At 37.4% G+C, this 24,248-nt stretch overlaps 1 protein-coding gene across 3 annotated transcripts in view; it reads left to right on the top strand.

The window, feature by feature from the left end:
• Positions 1-24,248, top strand: part of LOC106870928 (broad substrate specificity ATP-binding cassette transporter ABCG2) — a 44,796-nt gene that overhangs the window by 3,779 nt on the left and 16,769 nt on the right. For 2 of the 3 annotated variants that reach the window (XM_014917168.3, XM_014917167.3), the window contains exons 2-8: positions 2,183-2,242; positions 4,124-4,238; positions 5,698-5,850; positions 7,429-7,586; positions 10,370-10,521; positions 21,862-21,966; positions 22,256-22,313. In XM_014917168.3, coding sequence (XP_014772654.2) covers positions 2,183-2,242; positions 4,124-4,238; positions 5,698-5,850; positions 7,429-7,586; positions 10,370-10,521; positions 21,862-21,966; positions 22,256-22,313 — 801 coding nt within the window. The remainder of the gene's footprint in view (positions 1-2,182; positions 2,243-4,123; positions 4,239-5,697; positions 5,851-7,428; positions 7,587-10,369; positions 10,522-21,861; positions 21,967-22,255; positions 22,314-24,248) is intronic. The other variant, XM_089348789.1, reaches the window with a different exon arrangement.

Here is a 24,248-nt window from a genome sequence, read left to right as displayed (position 1 = left end):
AGCTTGTTGAAGAGGGTTGTATTATAGATTTCATTTGTGAACTCTGTTTCCGTACTGGAGTATATCTTGAGCTTGATGAATGAAATCTTTAGCAAAGTCATCATGATACTTGTGCCAAAACAGAAGCAAGCAGTGTTCACAACATTTTGACACTATGCTGAAATGAACCCTAATAAAAGCAGTTTGAAGTAGAGAAGCTTCTAACTATGTTACATCCTGTTGGCCATCACTCTCTAGCAATCCAAGTATTAATTTATGTCTTGCTCTCTAGAGATGGAGCAAACTTTATCATTGGATCTTCAAAGATCTTGAAATGAACTTGAATTTCACACTGTACAGAGGAGTCATAGAAAGAAGCCTTCTGGTTGATTAGTTTGTACAGTATTCTCTCTTTCGATGGCACTGTCAATATTTCTATGAAGTTGGCTTTCAACAGGAACATATTTTTTGACACCATTGCTAGCTGTTCAGTATATAAGTAAAACAGAACTTGATGGTGGAGTGATATTTTTGCAAAGATCATACTGGCATAGCTTGGAAAGGGTTGTAAGCATTGCATACTTTATATTTAGAGTTAGCTGTGTTGCATGTATTCCTCAAGTAAAATAAATTTGTTGGCCATTTTTTAAGTGGATAGCAAGTTATTGAATTTTGGTGTATCTTCATGAATAGAAAAGCAAGAAAGTTCCAGAAGGCCTCATTGCTGCAAATGCATTGTTCATGATAGAATCAGTAAATTTCGCTTCATCAGAACAAACATTGCAGTGCCAGATCCCCTGAAGAGATGTTTCCAGACACATTTGATCAGCTTTATTGAATTACAGAACACCAAATTGATGTGTATATTAAATAACTTGATCAGGTGTTGCTAGTTGGGAACTATCCTTTTGTTGTCTATTTCATGTTGTCTGACCAAGATTTGGAAAGCTCTCATCTTCCACTGTTTGTTTTCTGAAGACAGACACCTATTTTTATGCTTTGATCACCTTACACACTCACACACACACACACACACACACACACACACATGCACGCACACACACATGCATGCACGCACGCACACATGCACGCGCGCACATGCACACACACACACACACACACACACACACACACACACACACACACACACACCACATATCATCATCATTATCATCACTACCAGCACCACCACTACCATCATCATTGTTTTAACGTTCACTTTTCCATGCCTGCATGGATCAAACAGAATTTATTGAGGTACATATTTTATGGCCAGATGCCCTTTCTATTGTCAGTCCTCATCTGTTTCAAGCAAGTTAATATTTCCCTATGATTGGACATATTTTCACAGGAGATTGGAAAACAAAGGACACTGTTTGAAAGATGGTGATGCTTCTCTACAACTATTACACAATGTCAAGTCAAGGAGACACACATACCTACACACACACACACACACACACCAGATAAATGTTGCTATCATGTTTTCCAAGATTAGTCTAAATTTAATTATCCTATCACACACTTTAACTACCTTGATCACTTTATCTACCCATTTTCAACCAAAAGTATTTCTGCACCTCCCACACCATCACCATTGCCTTCCCCAAAAAAACTACATATACATCAACAACAAAAAAGCTAGCTGTGGACTCATTGCTCAATAGGTCTTTTAAACACCAGCGTGCGTTATGTGTTTATAAAATACTGATGTCGGGCAAACAAATGAATATATGTAAATGATATTTCTTCCTTCTTGGTGTTGATTCTTCGAACAGAGTGGTGACATTTAGTAGAGATGACCCGGAAGTTGTTCCTCTTCAATTACTATTGTAAACAGCAGTAGCTTTCTTCAACCGAATACACGTCATTGATTGGCTGAAATTACCCAAATACGACAACTTTAACACAAAATAACTTCTAAAATATGAAATTTTGTCAAAAACATTCAGAGTAAACTGTGTTCTATGTGAGAAATTCTACCAGTGTTTGAAGTTTCAAACTGTTTAGTTAAAAAAAAGTAACTTAAGAATCTGTGACTGAGATGGAATAGGTCCCATTTTTGTGATCTAAAGTTAACAGAATGATTTGCTACAATGGAATTTTCTTATGTCTTCAAATTTTCAAGGATTGTTGTAATTTCATATTACCAGTGTCTTTTGTTCGCATTAAAGTTTCTTTTTTTTTTTACATGTCTGTGCAGTGGAATTTTTCCATCTGGCATGAATGCTATTATGGGACCAACAGGCTGTGGGAAATCCTCGTAAGTATTTATTTCCAAACAGTTGTAGTTTTAGATATTTATTTAGTATGTAGATTAAGGGAAAGAGGGCAGTGTTCATGGCTTTTGCATATTGTATTAAGTAATCACTTATTAGGAAAATGTAGTCAAGAAAGAAACCCCAAAGAAATATAGTTTTGGGGAAAGAGGACTAGGAAACAGTTGAAATGCTAAAGGAATTTGAAGTTCAGAAGAACAGGAAATATAGTCTTTGTGTAAAAGTTAGATAGGATACAGCAGCATGTTAGATTGTCAATCAGTTAGATGGATGTTTGTGTGTGTAGCAATAGCTATTGTGCATTCATTGTTTACACTAGGCACACTTTATAGAATGTCCACCTACTTCTTTTCTGTATACTTAACATAGCATTTTTCCTGATAGTATTAGGGTCTTGTCTTCCTTCTCACTCTCTGAAACTTTTGCTTTTGCTAAATTCACTTTATAGTCATTCAGTTTCAGATTTTGGTTCCCTGTCTGGAATTTTTTCCTCCAAAATGTTCTACAGATCATTTTTATAAGAGTTGCTATCAGCATACAGGAGTTTCCAAGGATAACCACTCTTAAATTACTCTGTTATGGCTTAGAAGACTATTGTAAACATGAATGGTCTGAAAACTGTTATCTGTATGCTAAATTCATCACTGAACTCATCACTTATTTACACATTGCTGATTGCACCTCTGTATAAGGTTTGTATAGCTATCACAAACCATTCATATACCCCCAGCTTCCTTGGTGACCACCATATCACAGAACGATGAATGCTGGCTTATTCCTAGCTAAGCACTTCTCTTGAAAAGTGGCACCGATGGTATCTCATCCTGACACAAAGCTAAATAGCATTTCATTCACATTAATCCTGCTCTTAATTGATTTTGCAATAACTCTATAACTTCTATAACCTGTTCCAACAGTTTGATGCATCTGTGCTTTCCTCTCTCTAGTGCATTTCTTTTGTTTGTTTAGCAATTTATGATACTACTGTGCTAGTCATTAGGTATGATGTCTTCCTGTGTTACTTGATTGGCTATACTGGTGACAGGCGAGCTGGCAGAATTGTTAGCATGCCAGGTGAAATGCTTAGCGGTATTTCATCTGCTGTTACATTCTAAGTTCAAACTCTACCGAGGTCGACTTTGCCTTTCGTCCTTTCAAGATTAAATAAGTACCAGCTACGCACTGGGGTCAATGTAATCGACTTAAATCCTTTGTTTGTCCTTGTTTGACTCCTCTATGTTTAGCCCTCTGTGGGCAATAAAGAAATATATACTGGTGACAGGCTGTACCCTACTTTGCTAGATATTTTAAGCATCTTGGCAACTGTCCATGATGGGCTAGCTGCTTTCCCTACTGTTACATCTTTAATCACTGTATCTACCATACTGCTGTCAACTTGGATAGTTGATCCCTCTGTTGGGTCTACTTCTCTCCCATGGCTGGCCCTCTCTCTCCCACACATTCCCTACATTCAAGAATTACTCAGAGTAGCACCAGAGCTTCCTCTTATAAGTAGCACAAGAGCCTCTCATAATAGGATTTGAGCCTCTCATAGTAGCTTTTGAGCCTCTCATAGTAGCATTTGAGCCTCTCATAGTAGCATTTGAGCCTCTCATAGTAGCATTTGAGCTTCTCACAGTAGCATTTGAGCCTCTTATAGTGCTAGAGCCTCTTATAACGCCTCTCATAGTTGCACTAAAGTATTTCACAGTAGCACTAAATTGTAAGCATATGTGGCTGAGTGTGTCGGTTCCAGCTATAATGTTCTGCTTGAAGTCTTGGATAATTTTTGTGACTGGATTTCTATTTTTGCTAACCACTTTCCATTTGTAAAAACCAATGAAAAGAATACCTTTCTATTCTAGCTTGTTGAATGTTATAAGTGGTCAAAAAAATCCAGCTGGATTGTCAGGTATCTTATTAATCAATGGCCGTTTACCACCAGCCAACTTCAAATGTCAAGTTGGTTACGTAGAACAGGTGAGTTTTTTGTTTTTGGTATATTTTCTAAGATTATCATCATCATTATAATTATGTTAGTTTTCATTGGCCTTGCTCTTGTATAATATTAGCTGCTGCAAGGTTGTCAACATCATTTTCATCTTCCATCATGTATATACACTTGCCAATAAAATTTTCTACCACATTCAGTAATGTTCACAAAGCCTGTAACTGTATACCATTTATTGTTGTGCACCACCATCAAGAATATAGTTTAGATGTTATAGGTTGTGGTGTCATCTAATGAGACTCCGCTCAGAAAGCTGTAATGTTGTTTGGTAGTAGACCTGAATGAAGAATATATAAAACACAATGTGGTTACTTTAAATATGTTTATTGTGGTCACATGTATATATACACAAGCTGAATAGAAGTGGTTGATGTACATTTGTTCATATATCTACATGCCTCTGCATGGGTTATATGTTAGCTGTTAACCCTGGCGAGAAGCTCACAAACAGTGATGTGTTAGAACCAGTGCAGAGTGTTGGTGCTGTGTTGATGTTGACAACGTTGGTGAGAGACATCAGTGGTGGCGACAAAAATGGAGGTCGCTGCAACATGGTCAGTGATTAGACCTTAGAAAGTTTGGAACCAACTGACGTTGAGACAAGTAGGTGGTGAGCTTTTATATATGACGGGTAGGTTCAAATGCAGTTTTGGAACAGACTGTCTCACATGACTTATTTGAAGGCTGTGATTGGTTGGGTTGCATATTGGCGCAAAATAAAGTAAGAGACAAATTGCGCCAATACCAACCAATCAGAGTGGTAGATACAACGGGGTCCAAACAGCACCCAAGGGTTAGCTGTTACCTGCTACGTTCGTATGTCTTTATATATAAGAGAGGAAGCTCACTAGAATTCATTACAATAGCAAACCACCTTTCATCTCACTCCAGCATTATCTCATTTGTGAGCTTCTCTAACTTAATACTTCCTTTCAAGTCTTCAGACTCCTCCATTGGTACATTTATTTTACTTTGCACTCATAATCCATTCACATCACATCCCTCCTGAGTACATCAGCCTGATGCATTTAAAGCTTATTTGCTCTTTCAGTTTACTTGTGCACAACAGTTGAATTAGTGTAGTAAAATAGGCAAACAATGAAATAATTTAGTCTCACATCAGTTGATGTTTTCCTGTTCCAGTAGGTGTTAGGGTGCTCGTAAAGAAAAAAAAAATCAACTGTTTTAACTCAAAACAAATGGAGATCCAGATACCAATGGCTACCAGAAACAAGATGACTCCCTTCCTTTCTATCTAAGCCAAGCACCCTTTTTCCTGTATCTCTTTTTCTCTCCTTCAATCTTAAATTGTCTGTCTCTCTTATTCTTGTTTTCTCTTCTGTTTCTCTTGCTCACTATCTATCACTTTTTCATTCTCTTCCTCCAGCTATCTCTTTTTCCCACTTTTCATTGTCTTTTTCTTTATAGGATGATGTCATTATGCCAACTCTCAGTGTGAAAGAAAACTTGTGGTTTTCTGCAGCCCTTCGTTTGCCTGCCACATTTTCATCAGCAACCCGTGAACAAAGGGTGAATGCATTGATAGAAGAATTAGGGCTCACTGACGTGGCTGACTCCAAAGTAAGTGTTGATGTTACTCATTGTTTAATATATTCCTGTAATTATGATAAAGAGAAAAGAGGGCCAAGGACTGAGTTATACTGAACTTCTGTTTGTAAGCTAAATTCATTGCTTAACTCATTGCTGACTCTCACTTTGCTGACTCTACTTCTCTACATAGCATGTATGACTCTCACAAACTAGTTCTCTTTCCCTGGTTTCCTGAACGACCATTATATTATCTTATCAAAGGCCTTCTCCAGAATGTTAGGTGTCTTCCTCATTAGCAGTAAGGCTAAATGACCTTACTGATATTAATGACACATCTCGAACTGATGAGGAACCCACTATATGATCTGCTAGAAATAGCAGCCAAATCCTCCTCAAACCATACCTTATTTCCTCAAAAATGTAAATATATTTTGCATAATGTAAACCTAGATACACTGTCTGAAGAAAAAAAAGATGGGATGTTCACAACTGGAATATCTTTAATCATAAGTCTGCTTGATTAAAGTTGGCTTGAGGCTAAATCATAAAAAACAACAATGATAACTGATCATGATACCTCTTATATCGTTTGAAAGCAGAGAGTTCTTTCTATCATCTGCTATGGTATTTGTTATTTACATTTCTTCAGTATAGTTTTATGACATTTATATTTATATCATTAGTGATAGGGAAGATTGTATGACATTTGTGTTGCAACTGTCCATAGTTTGTGTGTCATATGGAATTTCTACCTACATCTTTTCTATATTTTCATGCAAAATTTAGATCTATTCTTCACCAGAGAAAACATCTTTTACTCTGCTGAAGTTCAGGATCAGACCAAAATTTGATGTGCAGTAGAGACATACTAATTTATGGCTAATATTATCTTTGGCCAATATCCAATGGTTATTTATGGAATAAGATCAGCAACAAGCATGTTTGTATACTTATTTAGAAAAACTACCTCATACAGGTACATAAACAATAAATAATTCCAAAGATAAACAAGAAGAAAAATATTTTAATCAAATCAACAGTATGATGCAGGCAACCAGAAAAGTTAACCAGTACAACTGTTGACATTAGATAAGCATAAATAACAGTGAAACTTACCCATCTGTAGAAACTCTCTGAAAATCTGTAATGTTTTAATGGAAAATACTTATTGACACCTCTGTCCTGTAACAAACAAACAGTGTTGAAGCAAAGGAAAAAAAAAAATAGATACATACTTTCAAAAGCATGTCATCTATCCACATATTGACAATAGAAATCAAGTGAGTAATATAAAATCTAAAGTAAGCTCTTCAGTCCTTCACAACAGCATCGTACATCAATTTCTATCTGGTTAAGTGATTGCTTAGAGGCTCTCCTATTGGCCTAATTAATCCCTTTTCTATATCTATAGAGAAGCTGTTTGTTCTAAATAGATTAAAAGATTCTCTAAACTTCTAGTCCAGCCTGATTACTTCCCAAAGCAGGTCTAATATATTTTCACATGTCCGCAGTCTACAGGCAGGAAATTTTTTCATATATTTCTCCTAATGAATATATAAAAAGGCAGAATTACATTGGACCTTTTCTCGTATTACTGTTTATCACTAGGTTGGCAGTGAATTAATACGAGGTATTTCGGGTGGTGAACGAAAAAGGACTTGTATTGGTTTGGAACTAATCACTTCTCCACAGATTTTGTTTCTTGATGAACCAACCACTGGTCTTGATTCCAGTACAGCATACAGTGTTATGCATCTTCTAAAAAAGTAATTATGATTTGCTATGTATTTTCTCTTTCTTTCTTTCTTTCTTTCTTTCTTTCTTTCTTTCTTTCTTTCTTTCTTTCTTTCTTTCTTTCTTTCTTTCTTTCTTTCTTTCTTTCTTTCTTTCTTTCTTTCTTCCTTCCTTCCTTCCTTCCTTCCTTTCTTTCTTCCTCTCTCCCTCCTCCCTCTTTCTTTCTTTCTTTCTTTCTTTCTTTCTTTCTTTCTTTCTTTCTTTCTTTCTTTCTTTCTAGCATTTTGTTTTACACAAAGTTACAAGGCAATACATGACTAATTCATATCAGTGTGTATAAAAAAGTATTACATTTGACTGAGAAATCTGAATTCTTGAGAGTTAAAGAGCATCAACAATGAGGGATGAAGCCAAATAGGCAATGGAGAATCTTGTGAAGGCACATGGAAGGTGCCTTCACAACCAAAGAAACTATGGGAGTGGCAGTATTTTATGATTGAAGATGTACATGATAACCTGACTACTGCAGCAAAATATCTACCATTCAAATCCTGACTTGCCTGGACTTGTATTATAGTAAGGATGGACTGTACTGTAAATAAACAGCCTCACCCTCTTGTACTTAACTTCTTGGGTCAGTGCCAAGATGAGCTGAAACAGCTGAAAGTATACCAAGGAAGCAGTGGGATGACCAGGGACATCTACATATCTCACCGTGCTCAGAAATAACATTATTAGACCCAAGTTCTATGGTATGCTGCCAGCAATTCACATCTTTCTGACTGGTGAAAGTTGACTACTGATGGTTGTTTCCTCTAAATGGGGCACTGGAATCCAGTCTTTATATGCGGAGGATGATAAGTCTTGAAAGAATTTCACTGAAAATTTACAACTGATTGGCAGCCTTCCATCTGGTTTAGCTGGCCTACCACCAATGCTGTTGCTCAGAAGTGGTGTACTTTTGCATACAAACAGTCGAGAGCTGGGTGCCAGGTGGGTGTACATGGAAGACAAGCTGTGTTGAAAAGGAATTACCAGAACCTCCTACTATAGACATTGTCTCTCCCTAACATCCCCTACCTTTTCATATAAACATAAACAAAAGTTACAATGATGGTAATATTAAAGAAAAGATAGGCTTAGATGTGAATTGCTGGCAGCATACCATAGAACTTAGGCCTAATTATGGAGTCACTTATGTGTTGTGTTTGACTCAATTAGATTAGTGCAAGTGATATATTACTTGGCTCAGTTTGCTACCTTACATTCATCATACATTATTTATATAGCTAGCCAAGACAGTACTGTTGAAATAGATGTATTATGGGATTTAGATTTGTTTGATTTCAGTTTCTTCAACTTTTCATTTCATCAGTTTGGGACTATATAGAATACACACAAGTATGATATTGGTGTTATTTGATCAGACTGTACTTTTCCTGTAAAAATTATTCTTGTGACTTATCTAAAAGCCTGTGATATCTTTTGTAAAGAAAGAAATTAATTTAGTAAACTAATGAGTATATCAATTACATAACAACATTCTGCTTGCTCAGAAAATTTTTTTCCAAAGAAATAAGAAAAGTAAGTTTAAGTAAACTCTTCTAATGTGGAATCTGTAGCATGACACAAGAAGCCAGCACCATTTTGTGTGAGATCTTGCCGGCATCCATTACCATGTCTGAGACAAGAGCGAGATCTCGCCTACAACCATGTTTGCCATGCGCGAGACCACAGCGAGGCTCTTGTGGGCAACATCTATTTAAGGAGGCGTATTAAGGTGATTCTCTCTCTTGGGTTCGTGCTCACACTGAGCAACACTGCAAACTGGCAGCTCACAGCAGATTCTGGTCCTGCTCTAACTTCACCTGTTACCTCCAGAGGTAATGTATCTCACGTGAATGGAGTTATAATGAGCCGCGCGCTGCGATACAGATGGTCGCCGGGAGTGAACCACATGAATGAGAACTAAATCAACAACCATTGAATTGCACCTGCTTCTTCTTTCAAGTTCTAGATCCTAAGACTACAGAAGATAATTGTAATGGGAGAAGGAGATACTCCGCAGGTATCATGAACCTTCGAGTTCCATTATAATCTAAACTGTAAGAAATCATTGGAGTTCATGAAGTAAGTTAAAAAATTTCTTCAAGTCAAAATTTGATTTCAATAAATTCTAGTATGTAATATCTGTGAAAGCTATATATGACTGAATTGTTTTGATATGTGACTACTTGCAAGACCACTAGTTTGTTTGCTGCCACTGACACTGTTGAATTCATGGCTGGTATACTTAACTCTTGCTACCTCACTACATCTAGCTTACTACCTGAAACAGTGGAAGCATTATTTTAGTTAGTGTTTAGTTAGTTTGTAGTGGCTAATTTAAGTCCTGTTGTAGGTGTAACAATAAAAACCCAATCCCGTGTATTCATCATCATCATCATTTAATGTCTGTCTTCTATGCATAAAAGGATGGTTGACAGAAGCAGGCCAGGTAGAAAACTACTCCAGGCTACTATGTTTGCTTTGGCAGGGTTTTTATGGCTAGATGCCCTTCCCAACACCAAACACTCTGCAGAGGTTCTAGTTACTACTCTTCGGAATTACTTGGTTTCCTGGCGATCCTTGATTATATGTACTTTTTTATGGGGCTTAATATCTATTGAAATGGCATTGAGAAGGACATAATTTACAAAATCTTATTTATTATTCCTATAAATTTGATGTCTCATATTTCAAGAGATGTTTCTTTTATTGTATAGTTATTTATATATGTATCTATAATTTTAAAGTTTGTTTCTTATTTACACAGGTTATCTAAGAAAGGAAAGAATATCATTTTTTCCATCCATCAACCACGTTATTCAATCTATAATTTATTTGATAACATCACATTATTGTACAATGGAATTCTTGCCTTTCAAGGACCAAGAAAGGAGGCACTAAGCTATTTTGAAAGCATAGGTAATTTGAACTTTGTTATTATTCCTATTTGATAGAATATAAGTAGACTGATTAAAATATTTAATTGGTTCTTATTAAGCCAGCTATTATATAGGAACCAAATTCCATTTGGTCAGGATGTTGTGCTGAAGAGAACTTGTCCAATAACCCATAGGAAAATGGATATAAATATGATGATTATGTAATCACACATAACAACCAGCACCCTACTTCAAAAGCATTATGATATATATTATGATATATATTATGATATATATTATGATATATATTATGATATATATTATGATATATATTATGATATGTATTATGATATATATTATGATATATATTATGATATATCTTATGATATGTATTATGATATATATTATGATATGTATTATGATATATATTATGATATATATTATGATATATATTATGATATGTATTATGATATATATTATGATATATATTATGATATATATTATGATATGTATTATGATATATATTATGATATGTATTATGATATATATTATGATATATATTATGATATATATTATGATATGTATTATGATATATATTATGATATGTATTATGATATATATTATGATATGTATTATGATATATATTATGATATATATTATGATATATATTATGATATGTATTATGATATATATTATGATATGTATTATGATATATATTATGATATATATTATGATATATATTATGATATGTATTATGATATATATTATGATATGTATTATGATATATATTATGATATGTATTATGATATATATTATGATATATATTATGATATATATTATGATATATATTATGATATATATTATGATATGTATTATGATATATATTATGATATATATTATGATATGTATTATGATATATATTATGATATATATTATGATATATATTATGATATGTATTATGATATATATTATGATATATATTATGATATATATTATGATATATATTTAACTTCATGTAAATACATTACTGCTGTATCTTTTAGAGTGTGCTTCGTTTTGGATATATGATCCACTGACGATATATATATATACTCTTTACTCTTTTACTTGTTTCAGTCATTTGACTGCGGCCATGCTGGAGCACCGCCATTTGTCGAGCAAATCGACCCCAGGACTTATTCTTTGGAAGCCTAGTACTTATTCTATCGGTCTCTTTTACCAAACCGCTAAGTTACGGGGACGCAAACACACCATCGGTTGTCAAGCGATGTTGGGGAGACAAACACAGATACACAAACACACACACACACACACACAGACACACACACACAGACACACACACATATATATATATATATATATATATATATATATATATATATACATACATATATACAATGGGCTCTTTCAGTTTCCGTCTACCAAATCCACTCACAAGTCTTTGGTCAGCCCGAGGCTATAGTAGAAGACACTTGTCCAAGGTGCCATGCAGTGGGAATGAACCAGTAACCATGTGGTTGGTAAGCAAGCTACTTACCACACAGCCACACCCGCACCTATATAGTTATATTTTGGGGTGGGCAATTTTTTTTTTTTTCTTTCCAAATAAACGCACACACTATATATTCCTTCTTCACTTGTTTATTACTGTCCTTATTTTAATTGATGTCCATTGTCTGGAAATCTTTTGTCACACATCTGTGACCTTTTCAGCAACACTTTCTGTCAGAATGGACTAAGAGAAGCAGGAGGATGGACAGTGTCACTGAAGAGGTCACAAATGTGTGATAAAAGATTTCCGGACAAAGGACATCAGTTAATATAAGAACAGTAATAAACGAGTGAAGAATGAATATATACAGCTTGAGTTTATTTGGGAAAAAAAAAAAATTACCATTAAGGCGCAGGAGTGGCTGTGTGATAAGTAGCTTGCTTACCAACCACATGGTTCCGGGTTCAGTCCCACTGCGTGGCACCTTGGGCAAGTGTCTTCTACTATAGCCTCGGGCCGACCAAAGCCTTGTGAGTGGATTTGGTAGACGGAAACTGAAAGAAGCCCGTCGTATATATGTGTATATATATATATATATATATATATATATATATATATATATATATATATATATATGTGTGTGTGTGTGTGTTTGTGTGTCTGTGTTTGTCCTCCTAGCATTGCTTGACAACCGATGCTGGTGTGTTTATGTCCCCGTCACTTAGCGGCTCAGCAAAAAGAGACCGATAGAATAAGTACTAGGCTTACAAAGAATAAGTCCCGGGGTCGATTTGCTCGACTAAAGGTGGTGCTCCAGCATGGCCGCAGTCAAATGACTGAAACAAGTAAAAGAGTAAAAGAGTAAAAGAGTATCCAAAAATATAACAATATCTATTTCAACAAACGGTTTCATATCAGGAATCTTACAACACACATTCATAAACATATATATATATATATATATATATATATATATATATATATATATATATATATATATATATATATATATATATATATATCAGGTCATCCCATAAGTTCTGTCCGAATTTACCTTTTTTAAAATTGAATGAAATTTGATAGTATTTTAGAATGTCTAATGGAATTAAAAATTATTTTTATGCATTTGTGTACATTTCAACTAATTAAATATTATTTTACAGAATAACAGAATTAAAATTTCTTTGATTAAAACCCTTTTTAACATGGAAGTATCCAAAGAGTATTTAAGGCACATGATGCTTTATGAGTACAAAAAAGGAAACTCTTCAGCCAAAGCGACTCAAGATATACATTCAGTTTATGGGAAATAATACTTGAATGAAAAAACTTGCAGAAGATGGTTTGCAAAATTCAGAAGTGGAGATTTCAGCCTTGAAGATGAAGATAGAACAGGACGTCCAGTTGAGTTTGATGATAAGCTCCTTGAGGCATTACTTGAAGAAAATCCTGCATTATCAATTGAAGAATTGGTAATAAAGCTTAGTTCAAGCCATACAACTGTTCATCATCATCTTCAACAACTTGGAAAGGTTCCTAAACTTGGAAAATGGGTGCCTCATGAATTGTCCAAAAGCAACTGCAAGTCCCGAGTTGACACCTGCTCTTCTCTCCATTCTTGCGAACTCATTTCACCCTTTTTGGATAGAATTGTGACTGGTGACGAAAAATGGATCTTCTATTGAAATGTTAAACATCGTAAACAGTGGCTTGGTAAAAGGGAAAAGCTCAACCACAACCGAGAAGGGAACTTCATGGAAAAAAGGTTCTTTTCTCTATCTGGTGGGATTGCAAACGAGTAATTCACTTTGAATTGTTACCACTTAATGCAACATTCAATTCTCAAGTTCACTGTCAGCAATTAAAGCGTTTGAACCAAGCTTTGAAGAAAAAAAGACCTGCTTTAGTGAATTGAAAAGGAGTGATGTTTCATCAAGACAATGTGCGACCCCACACTGCAAAGATCGAAGAGCTTGGTTGGGAAAAAATTCCTCTTCCACCCTATTCTCCCAACCTTGCTCCTTCAGACTACCCTTTGTTTCATAGTTTACAGAATCATTTGGGGGATATAACTTTCGGAAGCCAAGAGGTCAAAACTGATATTTCAGAGTTCTTCGCTTTGAAACCAAAAGAGTTTTACATTGATGGGATTAAAAAGTATGTAAATAGATGGAAGGAAGTCATAGATAATCGGGGAAAGTACATTGATGATTAAATTTCAATTAAATATAACATTTGATCACTTTTTTCTTCATTCAAAATTCGGACAGAACTTATGGGATGACCTGATAGATATAGATATTGATATAGATATAGATATATATAGATATAGATATACAGATCATCATCATCATCATCGTTTAACATCCACATTCCATGCTGGCATGGGTTGGATAGTTTGACTGATGGCTGGTGAGCCAGAAGGCTGCACCAGTCTCCAATCTGATCTGGCAAAGTTTCTACAGCTGGATGCCCTTCCTAACGCCAACCACTCCGAGAGTGTAGTGGGTGCTTTTATGTGTCACCGGCATGAGGGCCAGTAATACATATATATATACATATATATATATATTTATATACTAGCAGCTAAGCCCAGTTTCACCCGGTCAGTTTGGATGATGTGGCTGTAAAACCTGCTCTGTGTAAGCATTCGACTTGTTTGGGCATGCTTATGTTTAAAAACAATTTTAAAATGACTTTTTTCTGTCAAAACGCTAAAAATAACTAACCAACAAAAAAAAACAACCAAGATTCAACCAAATCAAAAAATAAATCCAAATACTAAGCAAACAAAGGTGAACCATCTCACTTCCATTGTGTGTGCACACGCACACACACACACACAAACACACACACACACACATTCACATACCCCACTTTTACATGCACACACATATATATTCACACAGAGTTGAAATGCTGTTTGATTTATTTTTTCAGCATACAATTTTCATCATCCCACTACCAAGTATGACATCACCCCTTCATTCCCTCCTTATCCATCTATCACCCCTTCCTTCCTTCCTTATTCATCTATCACCCCTTCCGTTCTTATTCATAAACACAAGAGCATTATTATAGTAGATTTATCTCAGTAACCATGGGAGCTATGAAAGAAATACAAAGCCCAGCAACACCACCAGATCATTCTACACATCTGTGTAATTTTTCACACAATTCCACCCAGCTGTTCGACCATGAATCCTAGAACAAGAAAAAATTGCCCATGTCAAATTTATATGTATTGATATCGTTATTCAATGAGAATACAATATACTGAATTTCTAATAAATGCTCTTGGTAGGGAAATGTCTAAAACAGTAAAGGTATTTAGACATTTAATAAGAGCGATTATATATTACATTCTAAAATAAAGGCAAAATATAAAAGGCAAAAATTTAACTACTTTTATTTTCTGCATTTATGGATTTCACATTGAAGAGAACAGAATTATGGGATCTATATTACACCCAACCATTATGGATTACCACAGAGGATTTTACTACGGATTTATATTTTTCTTCAAAATTTTTAGCACAAGGTTGTACCAATGCATATCTACGCCAGTAACTTTTAAACAACATCTTTAAACAATATCATTTTCATATATTTTTAAATAGCAATTGATTGACTACATGGAAATTCACCCTCTTTCTCTTTGATGAGTGGATGTATTACCTAATAATGATTATCAATTTTAGATTCCATTTCTAAGGGTAATACATTCACAAAACGATTGTAAGATATTTTAAACTTTTTAAATAACCATGCTTTATATATTTATACATCTATCTATTAATACAATATTATTTTGGATATATATCTTCTGTGATGATTTTTTGATGTAATTTTCCTGCTCTTATTTTATAATATAATGAGTGTGTGTGTGTGTGTGTATTAATCAAAGTGTACAGTATTATATATCCATTATAGCTGATCTTACCTATCAGTTTCACATTAGGGGTTGAATGAAGTGTTAGGTAACAGTCCAATTATGTAACCCTGCGCTCTTCAGAGATACCCATTATGGAATGAAATATAGCAACTACTCTCTATTGTTGGAGGTGAATAGACACATTTGGTTTGAAACAAATCAAGCAAGGGATTAAGTCAAAAGTTATGTCTCTTGGTATCAAAGACATCAACTCTGGGGGTGGTTTTGTTGCAAGTTGGCAAGGGTTGTCTGGAAAAGGGTTTATGGGAAATGTGTGTCTTTAAGGTTGGTGTTCTTGTGATGAAAATGGAATGTGTGTAATGGTACTATATGTATAGCCTTTGTGGGGGTGGGTGATACAGATCTGTGTTTGTTTGTGTGTTTTCTGTCTTTTATGTTTGATTAAATTCTTGGGGCATTTATGTATGCATGTGGTATGTAGGGATACAATATGTGTTGGGGGCTTATATTGGAGGGGGTGGAAAAATGTCCATTGGGTGGGTGTCTGCTGTGCAGGAGCACAGGGCATGCATGTTTATTTGTGGATGCATTTGTGTATGTTCTGGTCAAACTCTGCTGGACTCCCAGTTATTGGTGGAGAGCTGAAGTAGGAGGACTGGTGATTATAGTCACGATGGGGCATATAGGTATGATAGGATATACTTCCTTTCATGTGGGTAAGGGTTAAAGATTTCACTTCTGCTGTTCAGGTAGATGCCTGGTGCTGAGAGCTTTTAAAAATTACTCTATTCTCAGCTAGGCATAATCTGTACTTCCTACTGCTATTAAAGTATGACTTACATTTCTCTAGAATACTCCACTTTATGCTGTACTCGGTGATGATTTCTTTCGACGACCATATGTACTTGGCCAGGGTTGTGGTGTTACATCTCTCCAGACCTCCAACTTTGGCCCTCCACCAGCAGCTGGGAGTCCAGCAAGGTGTTTGACCAGAACATAAACATACACTTCAGACCCCCCCCCCCCCCCACCCCCACCCAATATAAGCCTCCACATATTATACTACTATGCACACTACATGCATACATAAAGGCCCCAAGAATTTAACCAAAACATAAAAGAAAGAAAACGCACAGATCTGTACCCCCTCCCTCGCAAAGGTTATGCATATAGTACCACTAAAAACCAACCTTAAAAACACACATTTCTCAAACTCTTTTCCAGAAAACTCTTGCCAACTTGCAGCAAAACCACCCCCAGAGTTGATGTGTTTTGATACCAAGGGACATAACTCTTCAGTTAATCCCTTGCTTGATTCGTTTCATCTTTTTCACAGCAACCACAAACCAAATGTCTATTCACCTCCAGCAATAGAGAGCAGTCGCCATATTTCTTTCCATAATGGGTACCTCTGAAGAGCGCAAGGTTACATAGTCAAACTGTTACTTAACACTCTGTTGAACTCCTGGTGCAGAACCAGTCGGTAAGATCAGCCGTAATGGATATATAATACTGTACACTTTGATTAATATATCATTATCATCTTCATCATTTGATGTCCATTGTCCATGCTAGCCTGGGTTGGATGGTTTGACTGGGCTGGCACACTGGAAGGCTGTGCCATGCTCCAGTCTGATTAACATGGTTTTCTATGGCTGGATGCCCTTCCTAATGCCAACCACTCCAAGAGTGTAATGGGTGCTTTTGCCACCAGCACGGGTGCCATTTGCACGACACTGATATCTGCTACGACTGCGATTTTGCTTGGTTTGACATAATGCCAAAGGTCTTGGTCATTGCCTCCGTGAAGCCCAACACTCGGAAAGAGCTCATCCACTTTGCTTCCATGAGGCCCAACACTTGAAAGGAACTTGGCTACCTCACCTCCGTCAGGCTTGCTTGAAAGGAAATCAGCCACCTTACCTCTGTGATACCCAGCACTTGAAAGGAACTCAGCCACTTTCCCTCCATGAGACCCAACGCTTGAAAAATACTCAGCTACTTTGCCTCTCTGAGGCCCAACGTTCAAAGGTTGATTTTTTTACATACCATCAACATGAGTGAAATAGGCTTGATGAGTCCTCTTAAGCAAAGCACATCATCAAAGGTTTCGGTCACTAGTCATTACTTCTGTGAGGTTCAAAGTTTGAAGGTCATGCTTCACCACCTTGTCCCATGTCTTCCTGGGTTACCTCTACCACAGGTTCCCTCTACAGTTAGAGATGGGCACTTCTTTACACAGCTGTCCTCGTCCATACGCATCACATGACCATACCAGTGCAGTCGACTCTCTTGCACACCACATCTAATTCCTGTTATGACTAACTTTTCTCTGAAGATGCCTACACTCTGTCAAACATGCACACTAACATTGCATATCCAGCGAAGCATTCTGGTTTCATTTCTCTCAAGCATACACATGTCCTCAGCTGTTGTAGCCCATGTTTCACTGCTATGCAGCATAGCTGTTTGCACACAGACATCAAACAATCTGCCTTTCACTCTGAGAGAGAGGCCCTTTGTTGCCAGCAAGGGTAGGAGCTCTCTGAACTTTGCCCAGCTTAATCTTATTCTTACAGCTACGCTCTCAGAACAATCACCTCCACTACTAACCTGGTCTCCTAGATACTGGAATCTATCTACTACCTCTAGCTTGTTCCCCTGGCAGTTGATGGAGTCTATTTTCTGCACATGTTTGGTATTTATTATGTCTGTGCACCTTCCACATACAAAAGTTAGTTTCTATGTTAACCTTCCTTTGATGTTGCTGCACCTTTTGTCTGTCCAAAGCTTACACTGGGTGCATCTTATGGAGTTTCTACCTACATCTTTTCTACAGATTGAGCAGGGCCAGCTACCTGCGGGTATTTGTAATTTGTATGCCTTCCTACTTATTATGACTTTAATTTTTGCTAGGTTAACTCTAAGGCCCTTTGATTCTAGACCTTGTTTCCATACCTGGAACTTCTTCTCAGGTAGTGATTCAGCTATAAGAGCAAGGTCATCAGCATAGTGGAGCTCCCAGGGGCAGCCTGTCCTGAATTCCCTGTTCTTACCTGGAGGACTATGAACAAGAGGAGGCTGAGCACTGATCCTTGTTGAACCCCTACTTGTACCCTGAATTCTTCGCTGTACTCGTTGCCCACTCTCACCTAACCGGTAGCATCCCTCTACAAGGCTTGTACAGCTCTCACCAACCACTCGTCTATCCTTAGTTTCCAAATTGATCACCAGCTAATGGATCAGGGGACTCTGTCAAAAGCTTTCTCCAAGTCAACAAAAGCCAAGTACAGAGGTTTATCTTTGGCTATGTATTTCTCCTGAAGTTGCCTTACCAAAAATATGGCATCAGTGGTGCTTCTACTTGGCACAAAGCCAAACTGCATCTCATCTAGACTAACTCTCCCTGATTAGTTGGACTATGACTCTCTCCGCAACTTTCATCACCTGATCCAACAATTTGATACCTCTGTAATTATTTATTTCTATCTAAGGCATATATATATATATATATATATATATATATATATATATATATATATTCAGTGGATCATATGTCTGAAAAAGAGGCACACTCTAAAAGTTAGAGCATTAATATATTTACATGAAGTTAAATATATGTCTGGTCATAGAGTGACCAATGGTTTTGCATCCATAAAATGCTTAGCTTTATAGATGACTCACCATACTCCAATGGCTGGGGGCATATAACTTCTCTTCAAGCTGGAGATAGAAAACTGTTATGGTCAGTTAATTTGTAAACAAATAATAATATACATGTCTGGACCTTAAATAAGATTGATTATTGCCCTTAGATCGGTCCGGTCAGCAAATCTTATGGACCTAAAGGGCAAACAGAAAATTGCCCTTATGTTGTTCTGGTTTGCAAGTACTTTTTATGGCTCTAATCAGCAAACGTAGAATCCCATGCCTGCTATGCAAAGCTTGCATTGTCTGCTCCTGTTTACATAAGATCCTGGTTGTTCTGTGATCCTTCACTTAATTCCATATGGACTCCCTTCATCCTTAAGGCAACACACATGACTGGCCAGGGACGTGACGTCACTTCTTTCCAGGACCCTAAAAGATGACCAGCTTAAATGCAGCTGACGTGATGTATCTCTGAACTTGAGTGCTGGTTGTATATTTTCCATTGTCTCTGTGCCTCTGGTGTATCTTCCATTGGTTCTGGGCCTGAAGTTGTTGTTGCAGCTGCTGTTGTTGGAGCTATCACCAGTGCTGTTATTACAGAGTGTGAGTCCAGCAACACTGCTGGAGCTGTAGTTGTTGTTGCAGTAGTCATCACTGGCCATAGTGTTGATGTTGCTGATGATGTTGTGGTTGCCATCGCTGTTAATTCTGAGTGTGGGACTGGTAGTTCAGCTGGTGTGGTTATCAACTCTGGCTGTAGCACTGATGCTGGTGCTGTGGTCGTTGTTGTCTGTGCTGGTGTTTCTTCCACTTAATGCATTGCTGTTGTTGCTGCCTCTGTTGTTGCCATTGTTATTGTCAATGTTGTTGGATGAGCTGCTTCAGTTGTAGTTGTTGGTGCTGATGTTTCTGCCACTAAATGCATTGTGGTCAATGCTGCCTCCATCATTACCGTTGTTGTCGTTGATGTTGTTGAATGAGCCACTGCTGCTATTGCTCTGATTGTTAGGGCTGGATACCACCATAGCCTCAAATATGACTCTCCCAGCCTCGTATTGCCCCCCCCCCACCTACTTCTCCCAACACACACACATACACATACACACACTCACACTGAGCAGTCAGTGTACTCCCTGCATGAGCTATATTCAACATTCAAACTTGACTAGCTATGTTCAACATTTAACTTTAAGCAGCCTCGTTGAACATTCAGTTTCTACTAACTATTCTTAGTATTTAACTTCTGTTTGCTACAACCAGCATTTAACTTTGGTTAAGGACATGCAATGTTCAGTTAGCTAGATAAATATTCAGACACAGTTGTGGTGTGCAAGAGAGACGATTGCACTGGTATGGACATGTGGCAGGAAAGGACGAGGATAGCTGTGTGAAAAAGTGCCACACCCTAGCAGTTGAGGGAACCCATGGAAGAGGTAGACCCAGGAAGACCTAGGATGAGGTGGTGAAGCATGACCTTCGAACTTTAGGCCTCACCGAGGCAATGACTAGTGACCGGGACCTTTGGAAATATGCAGTGCGTGAGAAGACCCGGCAAGCCAAGTGAGAGCATAATCTGGGGCCTCTGCCAGAAGTGTAGCCAGCTCACTTATTCGTATCTTTACTTCATTGGACACTAAACTCTGCTTGCGAAGTCCTGTTGAGGCAAGTGAATTTGAAATCAAACTAAATTCGACGACTGGCACCCATGTCAACCTCTCCTTCATTGGACACTAAACTCTGCTTGCGAAGACCTGTTGGGGCAAGTGAAATCAAAATCGTAATTGAACTATATTCAATGACTGGCACCTGTGCCAGTGGAGCAGTAACAACACTGTCCGAGCATGATCATTGCCAGAACAGCTGTCTGGCTTCCGTGCTAGTGGCCCGTAAATAGCACCATTTGAGCATGATCGTTACCAGCGTTGCCTAACTGGCATTTGTGCCGGTGGCACGTTAGAAAATCATTCGAGCGAGGTCGTTGTCAGTGCTGCTGGACTGGCTCCGTGCAGGTGGCACATAAAAAACACCATTTTGAGCGTGGTCATTGCCAGTTCTGTGTGACTGGCCCTCGTGCCGGTGGCACATAAAAGCACCCACTACACTCTTGGAGTGGTTGGTGTTAGGAAGAGCATCCAGCACTGTAGAAACTCTGCCAGATCAGATTGGAGCCTGGTGCAGCCATCTGGTTCACCAGCCATCAGTCAAATCGTCCAACCCATGCTAGCATGAAAAGCGGACGTTAAACAATGATGATGATGATGATCTATGTAGATTAAGCCTTTAAAATTCAGCTCAGCTTCATTCTTAGACAACATACCTATAATGGGTGTTTTATTTTGAAGGTTACATTTGTGAAGAACACAACAATCCAACTGATTTCTTTCTAGATGTCATCAATGAAGACAGCATAGAACCTACAACCAGCAATCTATCAGTGGTAGCTCAAGGTTTGGCTTTTCAAACTCGCTAAAATTACCTACACTTACTTCTGATATCCATTCAACCTCTCAACTTGTATACTTGTTTGTTTGTTTGTGTGTGAGTGTGTGTGTGTGTGTGTGTGTGTGTATGTGTGCGCGCATGCGAACGGACGCATGCATGCGTGTAAAGTAACTCCCAGATAAAACACTATATAAGAATGTCTTTACTGTATATATATGTGGTGCAAGCATATGTTGGTTTTGCAAATCCATTTCTTTAATCTATGCTAATTAGTCATAATATTTCCATTTCCAGAGATTTCCAAAACTAAGAAGTTTCAACATTACTTCAGAAAATCTACTTACTACAAATGGTAAGTATATGTGTGTGTGGGTGAGAAAGAAAGAAAGAGAGAGAGAGGGAGAGAAAGAGAAAGACTGTGTGCATCTTCCTCATAGTAAATTTAATTTTTAGTCAGAAGTTAGAAATACATTAGTTAATATTTTATAAGCTGTTAATTTCGATGATGTTTTTTAAGATGAAAGAAGTCTGGACACATGCCTTTCTCAAAAGCAATATAATATTTTGTTAAACACTTGGTGTTAGGAAGGGCATCCAGCTGTAGAAACTCTGCCAAATCAGATTGGAGCCTGGTGTAGCCATCTGGTTTCACCAGTCCTCAGTCAAATCGTCCAACCCATGCTAGCATGGAAAGCGGACGTTAAACGATGACGATGATGATGATGATGATGACTTCTACTTGGGCATCAAAATTGAAGCAGTGATTTTAAACTGCTTGATAGTATTCATCATTATGCATAAAAGAAATATGTTCAGTTTATGTTTTATAAATATGAATAGATTTTTGTAGATTCTAAATGCAGCCTCCATTTGTATACAAGGCAATAAGTTTTCCCCAATATTACTCATTTTGATCAGAAGTGTGCTCTCTGAAACTATAGCTAAGTTCTTGTTTTTATTGTAAAATTTATCTCCGTCAGTGCTTTTTACATTCCCTATCACATCATGTTAAGGCCACACGCAGTTAAAGACCCTCTTTCTATTGCATAAACGTTTGCACGATAAATATGTTGACTGACAGTGTTTCATCAGTGCCAGTGACATGTAAAAGGCACTTGTGCTGGTGACCTGTAAAAGACACCCGGTACACTCTGTAGAGTAATTGGCATTAGGAAGGGCATCCAGTTGTAGAAACTAAGCCAAAACAGATGACTGGGGCCTGGTGTAGCCTTCTGGCTTACCAACTTTGGTCAAACTGTCTAACCTATGCCAACATAGAAAACGGACATTAAATGATGATGATGATGCAATTACTAAATTTGTTGGTATATGCTTCTAATAGAATTGATAATAATTATGTATTACAAATTCTTTTATTAAGTCTGTATAATAATGAGGGTTCTACAATAGATTCTCGTAGAGATGCAGCATGCAAGAGAGAAGACTACGTTGATTTGGACATGTGATACATATGAATGAAGACTTCTGTATAAAGCAGTGTTGATCACATAAGGTGGATAGCATCTGTGGAAGAGGAAGACATTGGATCAAGTAGTGAGGGCTGATCTCAAGATTTTACGCCTCATGGAGGAGATGACATTGGACCAAAATGCTGGTGATATGACATTCTTCACAAGACTTGCCCACCTCAGCAAAACAGAATTCTGGAAGCTCTGTGTGTTCCACCCATATGTGACATTAAATTTTTCACACGCCTTACCCCAGTAAAGCAGATTACATCTCCTCTTCTTCATGTACTATGCTTATTTTTCCCTCTCCACTCATGCAGTCCAGTCTTGTCCTTCCTGCCCTGCCAGCTGTATCATTGCTATCCTGTTGTCCCCCACTATATACCCTTGTTTCACCAATCACTGCATTTCCCCTTCCCCTTCATGTGAACTCCCTACTCATGCACTCTGAGCAATTCTCTACCATCCCATTTATATTCACATTCTTGAGAGTATGTCCTGGCACATCACCACCATTTCTCTCACTCTGACTGGAGTAACCATGTATCTCCTTAACAGCAAGACACCTGTTTCTGTCTCTCTGTCATATTCACATCACCTGGCACAAAGCCACCTCCTTTAATACCCCCACCCTACCCCAAAGGATTTTCATCTTGCAAGTACTTGGTGACCTTGCTGGTGCTATATAAAATACATCCAGTCCATTCTCTAAAGAGGTTTTTGTTTGGAAGAGCATCCAGCTGTCAAAACCATGCCAAAGCAGATCTCACCAGTGCTTGTGACATATAAAAAGTACCCACTTCACTCTATAAAGTGGT

This window comes from Octopus bimaculoides, chromosome 3 (assembly GCF_046866305.1).
Source record: "Octopus bimaculoides isolate indiv1 chromosome 3, ASM4686630v1, whole genome shotgun sequence".
Taxonomy (NCBI): domain Eukaryota; kingdom Metazoa; phylum Mollusca; class Cephalopoda; order Octopoda; family Octopodidae; genus Octopus; species Octopus bimaculoides.
The sequence above is the reverse complement of the archived record's forward strand: the minus strand, read 5'-3'. Positions and strand labels throughout refer to the sequence as shown.